Source organism: Microcaecilia unicolor, chromosome 3 (assembly GCF_901765095.1).
Source record: "Microcaecilia unicolor chromosome 3, aMicUni1.1, whole genome shotgun sequence".
NCBI lineage: Eukaryota > Metazoa > Chordata > Amphibia > Gymnophiona > Siphonopidae > Microcaecilia > Microcaecilia unicolor.
This window is the reverse complement of record NC_044033.1, coordinates 224721091-224743269: the sequence shown is the minus strand read 5'-3', so window position 1 is coordinate 224743269 and position 22179 is coordinate 224721091. Positions and strand designations below refer to the sequence as shown.

The 22179-nt window shown below is 41.4% G+C and overlaps 1 protein-coding gene across 1 annotated transcript in view; it reads left to right on the top strand.

Moving 5' to 3' along the window:
- Positions 1 to 22179, top strand: part of LOC115464421 (vomeronasal type-2 receptor 26-like) — a 36055-nt gene that overhangs the window by 509 nt on the left and 13367 nt on the right. Inside the window, exons 2-3 of the mRNA XM_030194804.1 lie at positions 12679 to 13464; positions 21820 to 22047. Of these exons, the coding sequence (XP_030050664.1) occupies positions 12679 to 13464; positions 21820 to 22047 (1014 nt within the window). The remainder of the gene's footprint in view (positions 1 to 12678; positions 13465 to 21819; positions 22048 to 22179) is intronic.

The following is a 22179-nucleotide window of genomic DNA, read 5'->3' as shown; positions in this document are numbered from 1 at the left end:
GGGGGGGGGGGGAAGGCTTACTCAAAACACGTTAAAGCATTTTGTAGTAATTTATCTCACAGCAACACAAAGAGGGCCAAATCACACAAGAGAAACAGCACCAAGGGCCTTCAAGGTTGAGATAAACACTAGTCCTTTATTCATTGATCTGACACTGTCGTGTTTCAGCGCAGAACACCTGTATCAGGAGTTTCTCGCTTTTCTTATGATGGCATTCAACAAAGAAGATAGATCTACTTTTGGACCATTGTTGAGAGAGTAGGAACTATTCTCCTTTGTTTGTTTTTTTTGCTTTGAGAAATTAGATTTACACACTCATTTGACCTCTGATGTAGGTGTTCTGTGCTGAACCACAGCCCTTGTTGGGTCAATGGACCAGTGCATATATCAACCTTGAAGACCCTTGGTGCTGTTTCTCTTGTGTTGTGTTGTGGTCATTTGTGTACCAGAGTGTGCTAATTGTGCACTATTAATTTGTTTGGTTATTTCTGTTTTTCAGGAGGGAGCATGTTTTGAGCAGGAAATGGGTGTGGAAGAGTTATTACTAGCATATTTGCATTTGTGCACAATAACTGGATAATGCAAGCCTTTTACCAAGGTGCACTACTGGATTTAGTGATCACTATAGATTAGTGTGTGCTAAATGATAAGATTATATTCCTATGGGCCTCTTATTATTTAGCACATGCTAAATCTGTTAGCATATCTTAGTAAAAGGACCCTGTAAATAGGAGGTAGTAAGTGCTCTTTCGTTACTATTTTTTTTTTTAGGTCTCATGAGCTATAGAACAATTAGCACGACTTGCAAAAAGAAAATGAAAAAAGACCCTTTTGTAGGGAATGGCCTTAAGAGTTGTTTTACTAAGATGCACTAACAAATTTTAATGCACGCTATCGATTAGTGCATGCTAAATGATAAGATGTTGATAGGAAAATAATGGGTATCTTACCATTTAGTGTGCGCTAAATCCATTAGCGCACCTTAGTAAAAGGACCCCTTAGTGTATGGGAAAGCCGCATGTCAAAATGCGGTAAGCCAATTTCCTAATGCAGGTTAGTAAAAGGGTCTCTAAATGCAGAGTGGCAGCCGATACATAATTTTACCTACACAGATGGTGAGCAGTTTTCTGAGACCCTATTTCTATGGGTAGATGGTATTTTCCTTTGGAGGTGGCCATGGAAATTGCCCTATGAGCGTCATAAAAATGAAACCAAAAAAGTGATGGACATTGAAAAGGATGGTAATCAATAGGAACAATAATTATCCACCTGTTCACATAAGGGACATTCTGTGAGTGTAACCTTGGATTTTGCACCAGTGTTTGAACAGAAAGCTTTCAGTTCTGGTTGCTGTATCTTAAAAAAAGATATAGCAAAATTTAGAAAAGGTTCAAACAAGAGTGACCAAAATGATAAAGGGGATGAAACTCCTCTCATATGAGGAAAGGCTAAAGAGGTTGTGGCTCTTTAGCTTGAGGTCTACAAAATCTTGAGTGGTGTAGAATGAGTAGAAGTAAATCGATTTTTTACTCATTCCAAAAGTACAAAGGCCAGGGGACATCCCTTAGACAGGCAAGTCTTTTTCTTATGTGATTATATTGTTACAAGAAATGATTTATTTTGGGGAAAATAGCTCGAGAGCAACTTGCCACTGTTTATAATTTAAGAGCAGGTGCTGTATTTATAAGTTTTAGGATATTAATTTCTCCACCAATCACCAAAGGTGATAATTGCAATAAATTAAATAGATTAAGTATATATATACTCAGTAGCTTCAAAAAGATTGATTTAATATACAATTGCACACGAGAGGTAGGTTTTAAGAGATCTTTACAGGTAATCTGTGCTTAAAATAGAACAAAGTAGCAGGTAGGTTAACTTACAAGTCCTTGTTACAAGCATGCTGTGGTCCAGCTGATTGATGAGCACATGTTGAGGACAGGAGGGCTTCTGCAGTATATGGATCTGAGTTGCTTGCAGTGAAGAGAGAATCTGACTCTTGGGGAAACAGCTTGTCCTTTTATATCTTGCAAACTGCAGGAGGATATGCCATGTGGATCTTTGCTGGCTTCCTGGTTTTTTTGCACATGACCCCTGAGCATTTGCAAAGCATTGTGGTATCTTGGTCTCATGTCTGCACACGACCCCTGAGTCCTGGTATGACATCACGAGACTTACAGTCTGGATTTTGCTGGCAAATGTCTTTTGATGTCCTGTTCAGTCTCTGGGGCAGATACACATTACAAGTCCTTCCTTTCTGCACATGTCTGGAAGCTGATGGGAGGGGCAGGTATACCTTTGACAAGCAAATGTCCTGTTTATGCTTCCTCTGAGTTCTTTGTTTTATTCAGGTGTCCACCTTAGTCCATCTTTTGTTAGGTGGGAGGGCAGAGGAAGCTCTTTTGTGTTTGTTAAGTGTGTGTAGTTAACTATCTCAGAAGTTCCCAGAAAAAGGAATGGAGAGAGAGAGGCTTGAAATGAAACTATTCTCTCTGCTGTCGTGTCAAATATAAAAGATACACAAATATATTGGTGTATATATAATCCAGCAAATATGCTACATATTTCAGTAATAAACTGATACCATTACATTCCCTCTCTTGGCTCCGAGTGAAAATAAATTTTTTAATATATTGGAATGAGGAGCCATAAAATGAACTATAAAAGCTAAAATTAAAAAAACAACTCTAACCTCGTACAGTAGCATAATTTCAAAAGAACAATAGCAAAGGTACTGAACTGTTTACATGGACATGTGTATTGGGAGAGGTGAATCTTTTAATAATGGACATTGAACAGACTGGACCGTGCAGGTATTTTCCTGCCATCATCTACTATGTCACATCACTATGAATCTTGGAATATGTCCTTAGCTGGAATATGACTGTTATAAGCAAAAAGACTCATCATTATTACTTTTGTTTGCTCATGACTTACATTTAGGTAGCTAGGGTTAAGTTTTCTGTGGTCAGTTTCATTAGGCTTCCGTTCAGTCAGGTGGCAGAGTATGGATTTGCTCTGGTTTAAAATAGGATTGCAAGTACACTTTATATGACTTCAGCCACAAAAGCGTCATTTTGCTCTATTTCCAGAGACCACCTCTTTTTGTGTCACCTGCTCAGGGGCATAGGCTGCTCCCAAGTTTATGCCACAGGATATCTTACCCAGTATGCTAGCCAGATCAATAGCATGAGAGTGCGCAATTGACCAATTTACCACCGCAATGGGATGGACCAATCTATTCAGTCATATTTTCAGCGTTTGACATTCCAAGGAAAAATATTCTATGAATGTTTCCTAACACTGTGAATGTTTCCCTATATTCTTTATTTCAGAGGCTAACTGAGGTATTCACAGCAGTGATACATAAGCAAGGGTGTAAATGTGGAGCTATTATACTACTGTTTCATTAGAAACAAGAAAGACATATGTATGCAATTATAATAATAATTTCCTAGGTTACTATTACACACAAAACAATTATTCCTATCAATCCTATGCAATAATATTTACTTAATCATTGACCAAATAAACAAAAACAGAGTCATGGTATAGTGCCATGAGCTACCTTTCAGAGAGAAACTTTTTATTTTTCAGAGAGAAACCTTTTATGGGTAATGAGTGTGGTAAAAGGTTACCATATTTATCTGCTTTAGCAGTGTTTAATGTAGCAAATTAATAAACAATACTCATGTGTTTAATGTTGTAAAGAATTTAGAAAAGATATGTTAATTTTGCTTTGCACACAGCCAATATTTCATTCCAGAGAGAGCATTTTGTGCGTACTGGCTGTAATGCAGAATAAACTAAAAAGGTCAGAAACATTCCCTGTACTGATTGTACCTGATAGATCATGTAAAGAGAAACCTTTGCTCATATTTTCAAATATACACCTGTGAATATATATCCTTAGATAGCAATTGGTAGAACTTAATATATGTCTGTAGCCATAGCTTCAATAATAGTGAACATGTTTTTCTTTTCTATAGCTCGCCTGCCAGTGAAAATGGTCTCTCTTTTTTTTTTTTTTTTCTTTCTTGGACAATGTGAACTAATGGAGGGACTGTTAGTAGGGAAGGTCTATTAATGTCTGCTTATAGTTTCTTGGGTACCCCATAACATAAAACAAACATGTAACATGGAGACCACATGACAAACAAAGAACTCTATTAGGCCTTTAGGTCTCCGATCGTCCATTCCAGATCCAGGATTGAGCTTAACCTGCAAGTAGAACACAAAAGCAACGTACGCGGCATCCATCTTGGATTTGCCAAAGCATTTTCATTCATTTAGAACTAAGCAACAATTAGCAAAATTAATAAAGCACAAAGAGCACCAAAAGCATCATCTGCGGCATCCATCTTGGATTACCACAGCAGTTTCATTTACTATCTCATAAGTAGAACAACATAGATCTGTTTATTTTTAAAATATAGAAATATATCTGAGAGAGCCATATATATATCAATTCCTAGCACCATAAAAATATTAATCTCGTAAGTAGAACAGAATCAGATCTATTTATTTAGAAAAGTATCTGAGATAGCCATGTATGTATTAATTACTAGCGCCATAAAAATATTAATATCTCATAAGTAGAACTCGAACTCTGAAAAAGACAGAAAGACACTTTCACATTAATTTTAGCAGGTCACATGGCTGGTTCTGGTGTGGGATCCCTCTCTTGTTCACAGTTCCTTACCATAATCTTAGACCATTGTATACGAGCAGCGTGCAGTGCAGACAGGCTTTATTTTCTTAAGCTTTAGTTTCTTTTCTATAAAGGTAAGCATATCTTGTTAATTCACATTAAAGCACAATATTAAGTTTCAGCTCCAGCGGGAGTTACCTATTATTAGGAGGCATTTTTAAAACTTCTTACCCAGTATTTTAGTTTCAACTCCAGTGGGAGTCACTCATCAGAAAAAAGGCATTTCTAAATCCTTAAACAATATTATATCAAAAACAAATTACAACAGAAGCTATCATAGAGAGACATTTTAAATCTGACTTATTGCAAAGAGACATTACTAAATCTTAAATGTTCAAAAGAACAATAGAAGCTACATTTTTAATTCAAAGAACAGTAGAAGCTACATTTTAAATCAAAAGAACAATAAAAGCTACATTTTAAATTTTATCAGTAATAATTGGCACCTGGATTTCCCTGCCATCTGCAGAGTGGGTCATGCTGTGGAGAAGTCCAGTCCAGGCTGGATGCGTCTCCTCATGTTTTTTTTTTTTTTTTAGGAATTAAATTGCAGGAAGAGCTGACAGAATAATGTCAGTTTCTGGTCCAGTAGGACCTGCAGTTATAGGTTTCTGTTTATCTGGCGGCAAATTTCTCTTTTTATTGTTAGCTATCTGCAATATCTGCAAGGCTCCATGAGATTTTAAAATGTCACATGCTTGCTTGTGGTTTTCAGTAGCTACATACTTAGGAGCTGATTCCTTTATTAGAGATTCCCTTCTATGGGAGCTTAGATCAGAATGCAGCCCAGGTGGTGCATCTGTGTGCTGAGGAGCTGAATCATGAGCATTTAAATTAGACTGCAGAACAGGTTGTGCATATATGTGCTGAGGTTTTGGATGCTGTGAGGGGGTCTGAGAACTAATGGTTCTAGTTGAACCTCCTGCTACGGGTGTGGACTGTGATACTGTTACCATAGCTGAAACAGGCATGGCTGTAGCTGTATTTGGGTCTGGAGGAGCACATGGGAGATCCGTAATGGCTGAAACCTGCAAGCGAGAATCCTGTAGCTTTTGTTTTAAGGTTTGTATCTCCCTGTGACAATGTGCATGCTCTTCACCTAGAGTGGGAGTCTGCAGTGATAACTCTCTGACTAAATGCTTCAAGTCTGGGACCTGGCTGGCTTGTATTTCTAAGGCTGAAATTTGGGTCTGCATCTGATTTTCTTGGGCTACCTGCTGTTGGACTTGCTGTTTAAGAGAATCTACTTGATAACTTAAGCAACTAGTCATTGTGATTAAGAACTCCTTTTCATTCTCTATCTGCATACATTCTCTCTCTTTGGCTAGTAATTTCTCATTCAATTCTGCATGTTCCCTTAAGGCTTTCTCACACATGGCCCACATTAACCAAGTGCATGCAGAAATTCTCTTGCTCCCTTTCTTAATTGAATATAAATTACAATATTTTTCGAATTTGCTCTCCATATCAGAGATGCTACTAATGTCCTGCACTACACTAGGGGTCCATGGATTGGGGCCCGAGGATTCTACGTATTGCTTAGGCAAAGTGGGGTTATCTATGTCCTCCTCAAAAGAAACTGCAAAATTGTTTTTTATTTTATGCCAGAGCATGCCTAAAGATTTGATTATGAGATACATAAAGTACATGAGTGCATAAGTACCTAAACAAGACCAAACATCCATCCAGCACAGCATTCTGAATACCTGAAAACCTTATCAGTTTATCAATCGGAAATTTAATTAATGAAACCTGATACTCAGTTCTCTATAAAGTAGCAAAATACAAAAATATAATTTACCTATTTACCTCATTCTATTTGCACAGAATACCTGCCCACGTTCTGCACCAATTAATATGTTACAAGAAATGATTTATTTTGGGGAAAATAGCTCGAGAGCAACTCGCCACTGTTTATAATTTAAGAGCAGGTGCTGTATTTATAAGTTTTAGGATATTAATTTCTCCACCAATCACCAAAGGTGATAATTGCAATAAATTAAATAGATTAAGTATATATATACTCAGTAGCTTCAAAAAGATTGATTTAATATACAATTGCACACGAGAGGTAGGTTTTAAGAGATCTTTACAGGTAATCTGTGCTTAAAATAGAACAAAGTAGCAGGTAGGTTAACTTACAAGTCCTTGTTACAAGCATGCTGTGGTCCAGCTGATTGATGAGCACATGTTGAGGACAGGAGGGCTTCTGCAGTATATGGATCTGAGTTGCTTGCAGTGAAGAGAGAATCTGACTCTTGGGGAAACAGCTTGTCCTTTTATATCTTGCAAACTGCAGGAGGATATGCCATGTGGATCTTTGCTGGCTTCCTGGTTTTTTTGCACATGACCCCTGAGCATTTGCAAAGCATTGTGGTATCTTGGTCTCATGTCTGCACACGACCCCTGAGTCCTGGTATGACATCACGAGACTTACAGTCTGGATTTTGCTGGCAAATGTCTTTTGTTGTCCTGTTCAGTCTCTGGGGCAGATACACATTACAAGTCCTTCCTTTCTGCACATGTCTGGAAGCTGATGGGAGGGGCAGGTATACCTTTGACAAGCAAATGTCCTGTTTATGCTTCCTCTGAGTTCTTTGTTTTATTCAGGTGTCCACCTTAGTCCATCTTTTGTTAGGTGGGAGGGCAGAGGAAGCTCTTTTGTGTTTGTTAAGTGTGTGTAGTTAACTATCTCAGAAGTTCCCAGAAAAAGGAATGAAGAGAGAGAGGCTTGAAATGAAACTATTCTCTCTGCTGCCGTGTCAAATATAAAAGATACACAAATATATTGGTGTATATATAATCCAGCAAATATGCTACATATTTCAGTAATAAACTGATACCATTACAATATTAATATGTTTGGTTACAGTTCCTCCAATTTAAATCTTGGATCCTAATAATTGGGGGCTTGAGTAACTGATATGTTGATTTTTCTTTAACAATTTCTCTATTTTAATATGCATGTAGTATTTATTTTCTGTATAAGATTGATTATCGTTGGCTGAAGATGTAAAAATCTTATAAATTAAAAAAACAAACAGACATCAGGTAACCCCACAAACAATGCATTGCATGAAATTACATAAGCATAAAGCAACTAAGCAAAATCAGACTCTGTAAAATAAGTATGATTATTGCATAATTCGTGTAGATAGTAAAATGAGGAAGATACCAACTGAGAAATATGGTTATCAAAAGTTAATCCATCATCTAGCAAAACTCCCAGAATTTGTACTTGGCCTCATAGGAGCCAGTTTTTCAAAATGATTGGGGGCACTGAATTTTTTATTTTTATTTTTACAGGCAGTGCGTTCCCCCCGCCCTATCTTAAAAGGTACGGGGGGGAGTGGCCTAGTGGCTGGGGTGGTGGACTTTGGTCCTGGGGAACTGAGGAACTGAGTTTGATTCCCACCTCAGGCACAGGCAGCTCCTTGTGACTCTGGGCAAGTCACTTAACCCTCCATTGCCCCATGTAAGCCACATTGAGCCTGCCATGAGTGGGAAAGCACAGGGTACAAATGTAACTAAAATAAATAGAATCCTGTCTGCTGCAGTCTTCACCTGGGCAGTGGCAGCGCCATTCATAGGCTACCTGAAACCTGCACCAGGACTTCTTCCCTGAATAGTCCCGCCCCTTAGTCCCCTGTACTGTGCAAATATAAAGAGATGTAAATGTTCAAAAACTGACATATTTCAATCACAATACTATAGGTTAACACATACAAATAAAACAAAAAATGGAAAACATGATTTTATTGGACTAAATACATTTTTCAATTAGCTTTCAAAGGCCAAAACCTCTTTCCTCAGGTCAGAACAGTATACTGCTGTTATGGTATTCTGTTCTGACACGAGAAAGGAGGGTTTGGTCTCCAAACATTAGTCAAAACTGTGTTAAAATTAGTCCAATAAAGAAATCACCTTACTTCCATTTTCTGTATTTATTAACACAGCTACCACACTACTTTGTCCTAAACTAAAAATAAAATTCATTTTTTCCTACCTTTGTGGTCTGGCCGTTTACTGTTTCTAATTGTGTTGGTCCCAGTCTCTTGTTTCTTCTTTCCTTGATCTTAACTCTCCCCCCCCCTTCCATCCAGCGTCTGCCCCCTCTCTTCCCCCTTTCCATCCAGCTTCTATTTTCTCCATCCATATGCAGTTTTTCTCATTTCCCTTTCGCTCATCTCCGTCAGTATGCATCTCCTTCCCAGTGCAATTTTTCTAGCAAAAAAGGTGCCGATACTCAAATGCCAGGCCACCCTTCAGGGGTGGGGTGATCACTGAGGGACTCACTCCACAATAGCCAGGCCCCCTGCAGCCAGTCACAGAATCTATGACAAGGCAGAATTGGTGTCTTGAGCCTGAGCTCTTTCATTAAAACTTGTGGTCCATGGTTCAATTTTAGAAGACACTGGAAAAGGTGCCGGTACTCAGTACCCCCGAGTACCCCCTCAAAAAAAGCCCTGTTCCTTCCTCTTTCTTCACTCCCCTCCATCCATATGCATCTCCTTCCTCTCTCTTCCCTCTTCTCCATCCATGTCCAGCATTTTTTCTCTCTCTCCGAGCCTCCATCCACATCCAGCATTTCTCCTCTCTCCCCTCCATCCATGTGCATCTCCTTCCTCTGTTTTCCCTCCCCTCCATCCACGTCCAGCATTTCTTCCCTCTCCCCTCCATCCATGTGCATTTCCTCCTCTGTCTTCTCTCTCCCCTCCATCCATGTGCATCTCCTTCTCCATCTTCCCTCCCCTCCATCCATGTCCAGCATTTCTCCTGCCCTCCTCTGCATCCATGTCTAGCAACTCTCTTCTCTTCTCTGCCCTCCACTCCCAATAATTTTGAAAAGTTGGCTCCTATGGGTTAAATGGTCAGTATTCTCAATGGAGAAGGGTAGTTAGTGGGGTTCCCCAGGGGTCTGTGCTGGGACTGCTGCTTTTTAACATATTTATAAATGACCTAGAGATAGGAGTAACTAGTGAGGTAATTAAATTTGCTGACGACATACAGTTATTCAAAGTAGTTAAATCGTGGGAGGATTGTGAAAAATTACAAGAGGATCTTATGAGACTGGGAGACTGGGCGTTTAAATGGCAGATGACGTTTAATGCGAGCAAGTGCAAAGTGATGCATGTGGGCAAGAGGAACCTGAATTATTGCTATGTCATGCAAGGTTCCACATTAGGAGTCACCGACCAAGAAAGGAATCTAGATGTCGTCGTCGTCGATGATACATTGAAACCTTCTGCTCAGTGTGTTACGGTGGCTAAGAAAGCAAATAGAATGTTAGGTATTATTAGGAAAGGAATGGAAAACAAAAATGCCTTTGTATCTCTCCATGGTATCAAAAAAGATGTGAAGGGGCATAATTGAAAGGGACGTCCAAATTTTGATGAGGACATCCTTGCAAAACGTCCTGGTTAAGGGGCGGGGAAACCCGTTATTATCGAAACAAGATAGGCGTCCATCTTTCCTTTCGATAATATGGTTGGGGACGCCCAAATCTTGACATTTAGGTCATCCCTAGACTTGGTCGTTTCTGATTTTCGGCAATAATGGAAACTAAGGACACCCATCTCAGAAACGACCAAATGCAAGCCCTTTGGTCGTGGGAGGAGCCAGCATTTGTAGTGCACTGGTCCCCCTGACATGCCAGGACAGCAACCAAGCACCCTAGGGGGCATTGCAGTGGATTTCAGAAATTGCTCCCAGGTACATTGCTCCCTTGCCATGTGTGCTGAGCCCCCCAAAACCCACTACCCACAACTGTACACCACTACCATAGATAGCCCTTACAGGTGAAGGGGGGCACCTAGATGTGGGTACAGTGGAAATCTGGTGGGTTTTGGAGGGCTCACATCAACATGTAATTCAACTCTGGAATTCATTGCCAGAAAATGTGGTAAAGGCGGTTAGCTTAGCAAAGTTTAAAAAAGGTTTGGACAGCTTCCTAAAGGAAAAGTCCATAGACCATTATTAAATTGGACTTGGGGAAAATCTACTATTTCTGGGATAAGCAGCATAAAATGTTTTGTACTTTTTTTGTGGATCTTGCCAGTTTGTGACCTGGATTGGCCACTGTTGGAAACAGGATGCTGGGCTTGATAGACCTTTGGTCTGTCCCGGTATGGCAATACTTATCTACTTATGTAAATATGAAAAAATATCTTTTTCATCAACCATATAGTTAGGCTCTGGAACTCATTGCTAGAGTATGAGGTAAAATCCATTAATGTAGCTAGGTTTGAAAAAGGTTTGGACAAATTTCAGTAAACTGTTATTAAGGGGGAGATGGGAAAAACCATTGCTTATACCTGGGGATAAGTAGCATGGAAACTATGAGGTCGATAGTCAAAGCTATTTAAACAGCCAGTAGAGACTCCTGACCTTTTAAATCGCTTGTCTGGGGTTACCAAGATATATTTAATGGAACTTAACCTGTCTGAGGACGGAGTCTGGTTAAGTACTGATATTCTGCATTTAACTGGGTAAGTGTTATCCAGCCATGTGTACCAAGTTTAATGCCATGTCTGGACATGGCCTGGCATTAAATATCCAGGGATGCTGCCGTTGGCGGCCAAAAAAATTATTGAATGCTATCAGCTGAATATTGATCCCTATATAATTTTGGGGATCCTGGCAGGTACTTGGTGATCTAGACTGGTCACTGTTGGAAATAGGATACTGAGCTTGATGGACTTTTGGTCTTACTCAGTAAGGCAATTATTTTATTCTTATATTCTTCAAGCCATGTGAATTTAACATTTAGCAGGGGTAACCGACTCCCTTCCTCTAATTCCGTCTGCTCTCTGCATTTCTGAATATTGTAGAGGGAGCAGAGAGCACATCTGTGAGCTACCTTTCAACCACTCAGTTTTAGTAAGACTTTAGGTGGGGAATCAAGCCCTCGTCCCCCTTTACTATCTACCCTTTTGCCACCTGTACCACATAAAGAAAAATTAAAGAGTGTTATCTAATGCTCCCTTTCATAATTTCTTCATGTGCTCTCTCTTTCCAGATGCTCATCGCTTTGAATTCATGCCTATTCCCCAAAAGATCCATAGCTAAGTTTGGAGGCCAAAAATTTACATCCTCCATCTCTGTAATTTACTGGTGTCCAGCATTCTTTTGAATGCTGAACCAGGAAGCGGTTCTACTGTGTCCTCTTACTGGTTCCATTTGGGGAGTTTTTTCGACACTATAATAGGGGCTCATTTTCAAAGCACTTAGACTTACAAAGTTCCATAGGTTACTATATAACTTTGTAAGTCTAAGTGCTTTGAAAATACACCTCTACATGATGGAGGGGGCTGTTTCCGCTGGGGAAAAATCTTATTTTGATTAGATAGGAAAGAGAATGCAAAGAAGGAGAGTTGCATGTCCCACACTTCTGTTTTGAATTTGGACCAGATATGAGAGGAGGGCTGATCAAAAGACCTGTTGACTCTATTTCATAACCAACATTTTGATGATCAACATTTAGCTCAGTTTTGGAGAGGGAAAGCTTGGCATTCTCGAGTCAGTAGGCACCATGTTGAGCACTGAATGAAAGTAAAAAAATAATTTGGAACAGGTTAGTCCCCTTGAAGATGCTTTTTGATAAGTGAAATGGAGAGCCCCGTTGGGTATTAGCAAAGCTAAGTGTCTCTTTTTTCAACTATAGTGTGATTGCTGGATGGTATATATATAAGTGAACATAATGTAATGATTACACAAAATTAATTTGGAGGCTTGTATGACCACTGATAAGAACGGAGCCCAACAAAAGCCAACATTGAAGATATCAAACTCGCTGTCTGGCTGTGACATTTGAGGTATTTTTCTCCAAATCACAGTAAAAAAGAATATAAGCAAAAAAACACAAGAGATGGTAAATTATATTATCAGCTTATGACGTTGTTATAAACTATTTATGGTATTCCAGCAAAAGGAAGAGATGTTGATGAACTGATTTTTTTTCTTGACAGATCAGCTACACCTCACAGAATCTTTTTATGAATGATGCTGTTAAGTTTCCTTATTTCTATCGGACTGTCTCCAGTGAGCTGCACCTTTGTGCTGGGATTTTCAGGTTACTGATGCATTTTGGATGGACCTGGGTCGGTATCATTGTGCTTGATGATGACAGCAGTATAAGAGCGGTGCAGATTCTGAAGGAAGGGATTGAGAAGAGTGGGGGATGCATTAAATTCATAGAAATTTTCAGTCACAACACTGACATGACACCACAGAAGATAAATGCAATTAATGAGAGTGTTCATGTATCATCACCTAATGTGATCATTATCTTTTGTAAGAAAGAATATGCAGTTAATATATATTACCTAAACTTACTTAAGATAACTGGGAAGGTTTGGATCACCACAACTGAATTTGATTATTTATCAACCTATTCTTTGAACACCATTGTAAATAACAGCACCCTGGCATTCACATTGGATAAGAAGAATATTCCAAGCTTTTCAAAATTTGTCCGTGAGGTGGATCCAATCCTGCTTTCAACTGATCTCCATATTCAGTATTGGTGGGAGACTCTGTGTGACAACAAGTGCCCCCCAAATATCAAAAGACCCTGCAGTACTAATGATTCACCAGCCTTCAGTCTACACTGTGACACCAAATATTTTGGGAGTAGCTATGGCATATACAATGCTGTGTATGTTTTGGCACATGCACTGCATGATATGCTCGTGTCCGACTCTGGAAACAACACCATGTTGAGTCACAGATTTTGGGGTTCTTTGCATTGGAAGGTAACATCATTTGTTATAGGAATGTCATTCAATATTCAGACCATTGGAGTTAGCCGGGCTAATTCCTGCGGTCGGCGCTGAGAACAGATATTCAATGCCGAGTCACTTTTGGTGCCAGCATTGAATATCTAGTCAATTTTTGGCCAGTTTGACTTTAACCGGCCAAGCTGATATTCAACGTTGACAGGATAAAGTCAGACCTGCCAGTGATAGGGCTGGTATGGATGTGGCCAAACATGGCTGCCAAAGTTAGTCGGCATTGTGCCGAAAATCGACTGATAGCTATCTGCTAACCATTAACCTTGAATTTTCAGCGGGTCTTGCTGAAAATTCATGGATAGACGGTTATCGGGCATTTAACAGGCCAGATCTGATCCTGGCTGGTTAAATGCTTCTGAATATCAGTGGGGTGTCATGTTTAGAAGAAATATAATATGGGGCGATTTTATACTGATTTATATGGATACTGATTGAAACTACATTTATTCACTGCTTAATATTCACACTGCTTGATGTTGACACTGCCTAACGCTGTTAATGCTTGATGCTCATACAAAATTTCATTCACTAACACCTTCAGGCACAACCAAACACCACAAACCATAGCCAATATGAACACCAACAAGTTGTTCATGATAATCTACTTCCTCCCCTAATCTACCACGCATGGACTACTCCCAACATAAACAACAATCTACCCACAGCACACAAACCATACAGACAACCAATTCACAGCCCACCGGACCAAAAGAACAACAACCAACTAAAAGGAAAAACAAATACATATGGAAATAACCAACAGAAAGGGAAGAAAGGACACAACAAAACCAGATACCAAGAAAACAGGCAACTAATAAAAATTAACACATCAATGACCCAAACCGAACCTTACCACTCAATCCAAATGGGATACGTAAACGCCAGATCAATAGTAAATAAAACAGAGACTATAACAGACTGGATCACTACAGACAACCTTGACCTATTCATCACTGAAACCTGGATCCACGACCTTAAAGACCCCATAATCTTAGATTTATACCCACCAGGATACAAAATCACCCACTGGACAAGAAACGAAAAAGAGGAGGAGGAATAGCCATAATATACAAATCCGAGTTCACCATCACAACCACAGCTGAATCCATTCTGCCACAACTTGAAATTGCTTCAGTAAGAATCAATCACCCAAATTTGTAGGAACACCTTAGCGCAGTCCTACTCTACAGACCGCCAGGCAACTGGCAAGACTCCCAAACACACTTTATGGACTTTATCTCAAACACTTGCATCTCTACCTCAAACCTTATCATAATAGGAGACATCAACCTGCACTTTGAAGATCTCACCTCAACAAGCACCCAAAAATGCAAAGAATTCCTCCAACTATGGGATCTGCACGGACCAAACACGCAACCAACTCACACTAAAGGACACACATTAGACATTACCACATACAAATTCGATCCAGACTCAAACCTTATACTAACAGATACAAAATGGACACCCGCACCGTGGTCAGACCATTATAAAGCAAACATCTCCCTCCAATGGCGAACGAAAGACTTACTTAACAAACAAGAACGAAAAACCTACACCACGATTGGAAAAAATAGACCCGGTAACATTCTGGCAACAGATCTACCACAACGGATGGACAATTAAGGCAGATACAAACCAATTTCTCCTAGAATGGGACGATAGATGCAGATTAATATTAGACAATATTGCCCCAACTCAAACCAGAACCTCACACAGAAAGAACTCAATACCATGGTTCAATGAAGAACTGGAAAAACTTAAAACACAAGTTAGAAGGTACATGTGTAGAATAAAAAGAAAGACGACCTCACACTCAACGCCTGGAAACAACTTCAAAGAAAATATAAGTATACCATAAGACAAACTAAAAGATTATATTACAAAACCAAAATTGGACCAGACTACAAGGACACACATAAACTCTTCCAACTCGTGAATCAACTACTAGATATCACACCAGTCACAACCAACAGCAAAGATACACCAGGATCAGACAACCTCGCGAAGTACTCTGGGGAGCTTGCTCTCTGAGTGTTTGTTTACTTTAGGAGCTCTCTCTCTCCCTGGGTTGCCTGCTGGTTCAGCAGCTTAACCCTTTGTATAATGTGTCTCTGCCTTCTGTGAGTTTGAGGCAAGGGCTTACTGCCTCCCTTTTGTGTCTGGTGCCTCTGACTTCTGGCTGGGGGGGGGGGGGCTATCTCACCCTTTTGGTTTGCTGTACCTTTCTCTGGCTTTTGTGGCCTTTAGGTTTTCTTTTCCCCTCTGTCCTGGGGAGGGCCTGGCTGCGGTGTCTTGGAGAATAGCCTGGTCCTCTGGGAGCCCTCCCCTTGTCCTCCGGGAGTCCCGGGGCTTGCTGTATTAGTTCCCCTATCCTGTGCTAGTCCCCTGGGAGGGTGTGGCCCCACTCTGGTTCTTTTGTTACTCCCTCTGCCCTTTGGCAGGTATTTTGCGCGTGTCTGACATCTTGGATTCCCGGGGGGTCCCTGGGTTCTTTCACCACTCCCTGTGTGTGTCTGGGTTCCCATTCGGCCGTGAGGCCTGCACGAGTGGCTCTGAGTGCTTGGGTTCCCATTCGGCCGTGAGGCCCGCTTGTATGCCTATTTCCCTTCCTGAGGTGCTGCGGGGGAAGGTAGCTTAGAGGTATTGTGTAGCTGGAGTGTGTGGTGGTGGGTCGGTCTCCCCTTAGCCTGGGTCGGCGCTCTGCTGGCCTCGGCCAGGGCCCAAGGGCTCATGACCAACCCAACGGATTACATGAGGGAACCAGCCAGAACAGTACCCTTTCATTTTGTATGCGACGTTATAGGTAGAAGAATAAATTCACTTGCAAAGACAAAACTACTTCAGCCAACAGCTTCACGCCACCATCTTAGCCACTCCCTATTTTCAGCATCTTTTAACCCCATTTCCACACTCATTCAACTCGTTCAGAGATCCATCTCTTCCCCCAACTCATTCAGCAAATCTCAGTTCTTCCAAGTCAGAGAGAGTGGAGATACCAGATAACAGCATGCGACTTGGTATTTCTGCAGCTTACTGGTACTGGTTCTGGTTGGGGTGGCAGAATAGATCCTCAGAAGCTTAGCGGAGATTGGGTGGCGGGGCCGGTGGTGAGAGGCGGGGCTGGTAGTTGGGAGGCGGGGCTAGTGCTGGGCAGACTTCTACGGTCTGTGCCCTGAAAATGGCAGATACAAGTCAAGGTCAGGTAACACAAAAAAGTAACACATATATCTTGTTGGGCAGACTGGATGGACCGTGCAGGTCTTTCTCTGCTGTCATCTACTATGTTACTCTGTTAAAATGATAAGGCAATTATTTTGGGTGGCGCTTGTCACCCCATAACAACAACTCTGACAGGAGCAGAGTTTGGGTCAAACGAGCAGATTTCACAATTATGCACATAGGGGAAGATTCTATATATATGGAGCCTAAAAATTCCACGTGGAAAACAGTGCCAACTAAGCATATTCTATAAGTGGTGCCTAGATTTAGGTACGGTATACAGAATATGCTTAGTTGATATCCCAGCGTCTAAAACTACACGCATCCATTTAAGCCAATGAAAACATGGTGAAAATCCTGGCACATTGATTTAGGCACACTAGGCCATACTCTATAACTACACCTATACATTTTGAAATGCCCACAAAATGCCCATTTCCCTGCCCATAATCATGCCCCTTTTTGCCTGTACATGTTAGAACTTAGGTGCACTGCGTTACAGAATACGCTTAGTTATTTGTGCATAAATTCTAATTATTGCCAATTAGTGCTCATTATTGCTTTTTAAGAGCTGTTTTTAATGCTGATTTGCTTGTTAAGCCAATTAAATTATGTGCATTTTTATAGAATATGCTTGGATTTCGGAGCGGATCCCTAGGTGTACTATGTGGAGGGGCATAATCGAACGCAAACGCCCATGTGTAAGAATGTCCATCTTGAGAACGGGTCCGTGAAGGGGTGGGCCGAATCGTATTTTTGAAAAAGATGGTCGTTTATCTTTAGTTTCGCAAATACGGTTTGTGCCAGGCAAATGCATTGGATGTGGGCGTTTTTGAGATGTGGGCGTTTTCATTTTTCAGCGATAATCGAAACCGAAGCGTCCCAGCTCAAAAACGACCAAATCCAAGGCTTTGGGTCATGGGATGGTCCAGGATTCATAGTGCACTGGTCCCCCTCAAATGCCAGTACACCAACCGGGCACCCTAGGGGGCACTTTTAAAAAATAGGAAAAAACATTAAATTACCTCCCAGGTGCATAGCTCCTTTACCTTGGGTGATGAGACCCCCAAATCCCCCCAAAACCCACTCCCCACAACTCTACACCATTACCATAGCACTCAATGGTGAAGGGGGGCACCTACATGTGGGTACAGTGGGTTTTGGGGGGGGGGTTAGAGGGCTCCCATTTACCACCACAAGTGGTACAGGTAGGGGGGGGATGGGCCTGGGTCCGCCTGCCTGAAGTGCACTGCATTACCCACTAAAAGTGCTCCAGGGACAGGACTTGTTGCTGCTGTATAACCTTGGCACAGCAGTTCACACCATAAGACTAATCTCGCTGAAAATGTCCTTTATTTCAATAACCGCGTTTACTCACAGTTAACTGCAGATCAGAGGTTGTGCCCCACTGGCAACGAGTCTCCCTGGTACTAAGATTAGCAGTAGCTCAGAGCAGGCAGAATGGTGTACAATGCCCTCTTTCAGCAACATTCAAGGTAAGAACTACGTTCTGTAACGTGGCTAACACACGAAAGGGATCTAAAACGTACTTACAAAAATGGCCACTACCTTGTGGACTACCGGAAACAAAACAGGGCACACTCTGACCCAGTAAGCAGAGGGAAAAGCACCATGGGAGAAGAGCCTACCAACTACCAACACAAGCTAGTGAAATCACGGAGCCCAATACCCTACACCCACCACAATGCAATGCTGATGTGACCCTGCAGTGCACCCGAGAGCCACATCTGACCCAGTGAAAGGCTGTGAGAGGATCAAACACATTCTGCTGTCATGGAGGTGGGTACGGAATTTGAGGGTGGCATAGAGGCTGGGAAATAAGGTTTTTGCAAGTGGGGTTTTTTTGGTGGGAGGGGGTTAGTAACCACTGGGGGAGTCAGGGGAGGTTATTCTCGATTCCCTCCGGTGGTCATCTGGTCATTTAGGGCACTTTTTTGGGACCTGTTCGTGAGAAAAAAGGGTTTAAAAAAGTGTCCTAAATTCTCGCTAACAACGCCTTTTTTTCCATTATCGGCCGAGCGCGCCCATCTCTGCTTGGCCGATAACCACGCCCCAGTCCCGCCTTCACCACGCCTCCGACACGCCCCGACAACTTTATTCGTTCCCGCGACGGAGTGCAGTTGAAGCTGACCAAAATCGGCTTTCGATTATACCGATTTGGCTGCCCACAGGAAACGGACGCCCATCTCCCGAACATGGGCGTTTTTCTCCTTTCGAAAGTAAGCAGGATAGAATCTAGGGGATAGTAGACAATATTCGGCCAGTAGCAGTGAGCGTTTTGCTGGCTGCCACTGGCGTTATTCCCAGATATTCAATGTCAGGCTGTGTCTAGGCTTCGGCATTGAATATCTGGCTTATGTGGAGCTGGCTAACATATATGCTAGTGCCGTTGTATAAGTCTCTAGTGAGGCCCCATTTGGAGTACTACGTGCAGTTGTGGAGACCACACCTATGGAAAGATATAAAAAGGATGGAATCTGTCCAGAGGGCGGCTACAAAATTAGTAAGCGGTCTTGAATGCAAAAATTATAGGGACAGGCTTATGAACCTCAACATGTATACGCTGGAAGAGAGGAACGAGAGAGGAGACATGAAACGTTTAAATATCTCAAGGGCATTTATGTACAGGAAGAGAGCCTTTTTCAAATGAAGGAGAGCTCTGGAATGAGAAGGCATATGACAAAGTTAAGAGGGAATAGGCTTAGGAATAACCTAAGGAAGTATTATTTCACAGAAAGGGTGGTGGAGGCGTGGAATGGCCTCCCGGTGGAGGTGGTGGAATCGAGGACTTCCAGAATTTTAAAAGGCATGGGATAAGCATGCGAGATCGCTTAGGAACAGGAAGAATTAGGGCTTACAGAGGATGGGCAGACTGGCTGGGTCAAATGGCCTTTATCTGCCATCATGTTTCTATGTTTCTAAATCAATATTCAACACTTAACTGGCTTACCATATAAAGATAGGACTGTGTTTTATATGATTCCATTTATATGGTTACCCAGGCTGGTTAAGTGCTGAACATTGGTACTTAACTGGTCAAGTGCTGTCTCCTCTCCTGGACACACTGATATAGCCGGTTTGCATTTAGGCACTAACTAATTTTCAGTGACAATAACCAGTTAAGTGAAATTTTTAATATTGATCAGATTGATTATAAAATACACTAGTCTATGCTAATCAAGGTGTGGACATTTATTCCAGCTCAAGAGCAGGTGTAGCTGTTCATGCCTGCAAGGTAGATGGGATTTTATAGACACATAGGAAAAGTAGCCTAACGGTTAGTGCAGTGCGTTGCAAACCTGGGGAACTAGGTTTGATTACTACTGTGGCTGCTTGTGATCTTGTGCAAGCCACTGTACCCTCAATTTCCCCAGATACAAAAACCAAGATTCTGAGCCTGCTAGAGACAGAGAAAGTACCTGAATGTAATAAATTACAACTGCTTTGGTTGGACCACAGAAAGGTGGTACATCAAATTCATGACCCATTTATCTTTGTGTTTTTATAAAATAAAGCCTAAGTAGGAGCCCCTTTACCTTCTTAACCAGGTTCCCTGTTATATAATTACCCTCTCTAAGGAGCCCTTTGTCATGGAATCTGTCATGCAACTATACTCCTTGTGCTCTGTGACTTACTGTTGGTTTTGTAGTTTGTTAACAACAGACTTCAGCACATCCTGTTCACCATAGCTAGAGGCCTCATAATGGTCATATCTGCAAACTAGTACAAACCAGTTTTAGCTGGGAATATACGAATAACTGTAGGTAAAACATGTGGTAATGACCAGACACATGGGTGGAGGGAGCCCTGTCAGTGACGATCCTAGGTCAGCTGCCACCCGGGGCGGATCACTGATGCGCACGACCCCCCCCCCCCCCCCGGGTGCATTCTTGGCCGCTGGGAGCAGTTGCGTGGCTCTCGGCTCCACTGGCTCCCTCCTCCCTCTGCCCCGGAAGAGGAAGTAACCTGTTCCGGGGCAGAGGGAGCAGGGAACCAGCGGAGCTGACAGGCGCACGGCTGCTCTCTGCACCCCTCCAGCAGCGTGCACCCAGGGTGGACCGCCCCGACTGCCCCGTCCTTGGTACGCCACTGAGCCCTGTGTATGTGCAGGATTTCTGATTGGGTGATATGAGGTGGTCCTCTGTGATGAGAAGGGTATATAAGTGAATGCTGATCTAAGGAGCCCTGAAATACGCCTCCTGGACAAGTTAGAGTATTATTTCCTTGCCAGGGCCTATTTCCAGGGGGGGGGGGGGGTGTACTTCCTCCCCCTCCCTCAGTGAGGACTAAATCTTTGCAGCTAAGAATCTTTCTTCCTTTTTTTTTCTTTCCTTTGAATCTTCCTTTTTTTTTCTTTCCTTTCTTTTTATATTTCTGATCTCCACCAGCAATGCCTATGATAATTTTCCAAACACTATTTAGTTATTCCCTGATAGGACCCGAATTGTTTCTTATTCTTTCTACAACCTTTCATTCTCTAACTTTGCCTTTTTAGTCTGATGAGCCTGGGTATAATAAAAATTGCTTCTCTGTACTTGTATACAAACTTACTTCCTGTGCTTCTGTCTTTTGGTCTCTGTCTGACTTTGTTCTTTTCTAAAGAATTATTATTATTATTTGTTACATTTGTACCCCACATTTTCCCACCTTTTTAGCATAGCATGGCCACACGCAGCATTATACCTTTTATTCCCAAAGGAATATAATGGGCGTCTTATCTTTTAGTTTGTGCTAAGCGTTAAATCTGTTACCATGCTACTGCAGCTCCTTGTGACCTTGGGCAAGTTGCTTAACCCCCCATTGCCCCAGGTACAAAAACTTAGATTGTGAGCCCTCTAGGGACAAAGTACCTGCATCTAATGTGTACAGTGCTGCGAATGTCTAGTAGCGCTATAGAAATGATTAGTAGTAGTCAGTTTGTATGTGGCTCATATAAAATTTTCAGGAACCTTCATATATGTTTTCCTATATTTACTAATAAAAAAATTAAAAGAAAATACTTTCAGTATACTGGAAATTACATTCATACAATACAGTTAGGGTCAATACTTAAAACTTACTTTTCATTTTTAGCTTCATCGTTATCTGAAGAACATCCACTTTAAGAACATTTTGGGTGAGGAGATCTTTTTTAATGAGAATCGTGACTTCTCCATTGGATACAATATTATAAATATAGTCTATCTCCCCAATGGTACATTGCGTTCTGATATTGTTGGAAGTTACAAACCTTATGCCCGTCCAGGGCAGGATTTCACCATCAATGAGAAGATGATTGTGTGGAACAGTGCATTTACAGAGGTCAGAGTTAAATGACATTACAGATGATGGCATCCTCTGAACGATAAAGATTTAATGCATGTTCTTAGAAAAATCAAAAGGATACTGCTACATGATTAGCTTCTAGGAAGTTTGCTCAATATTACCATGACG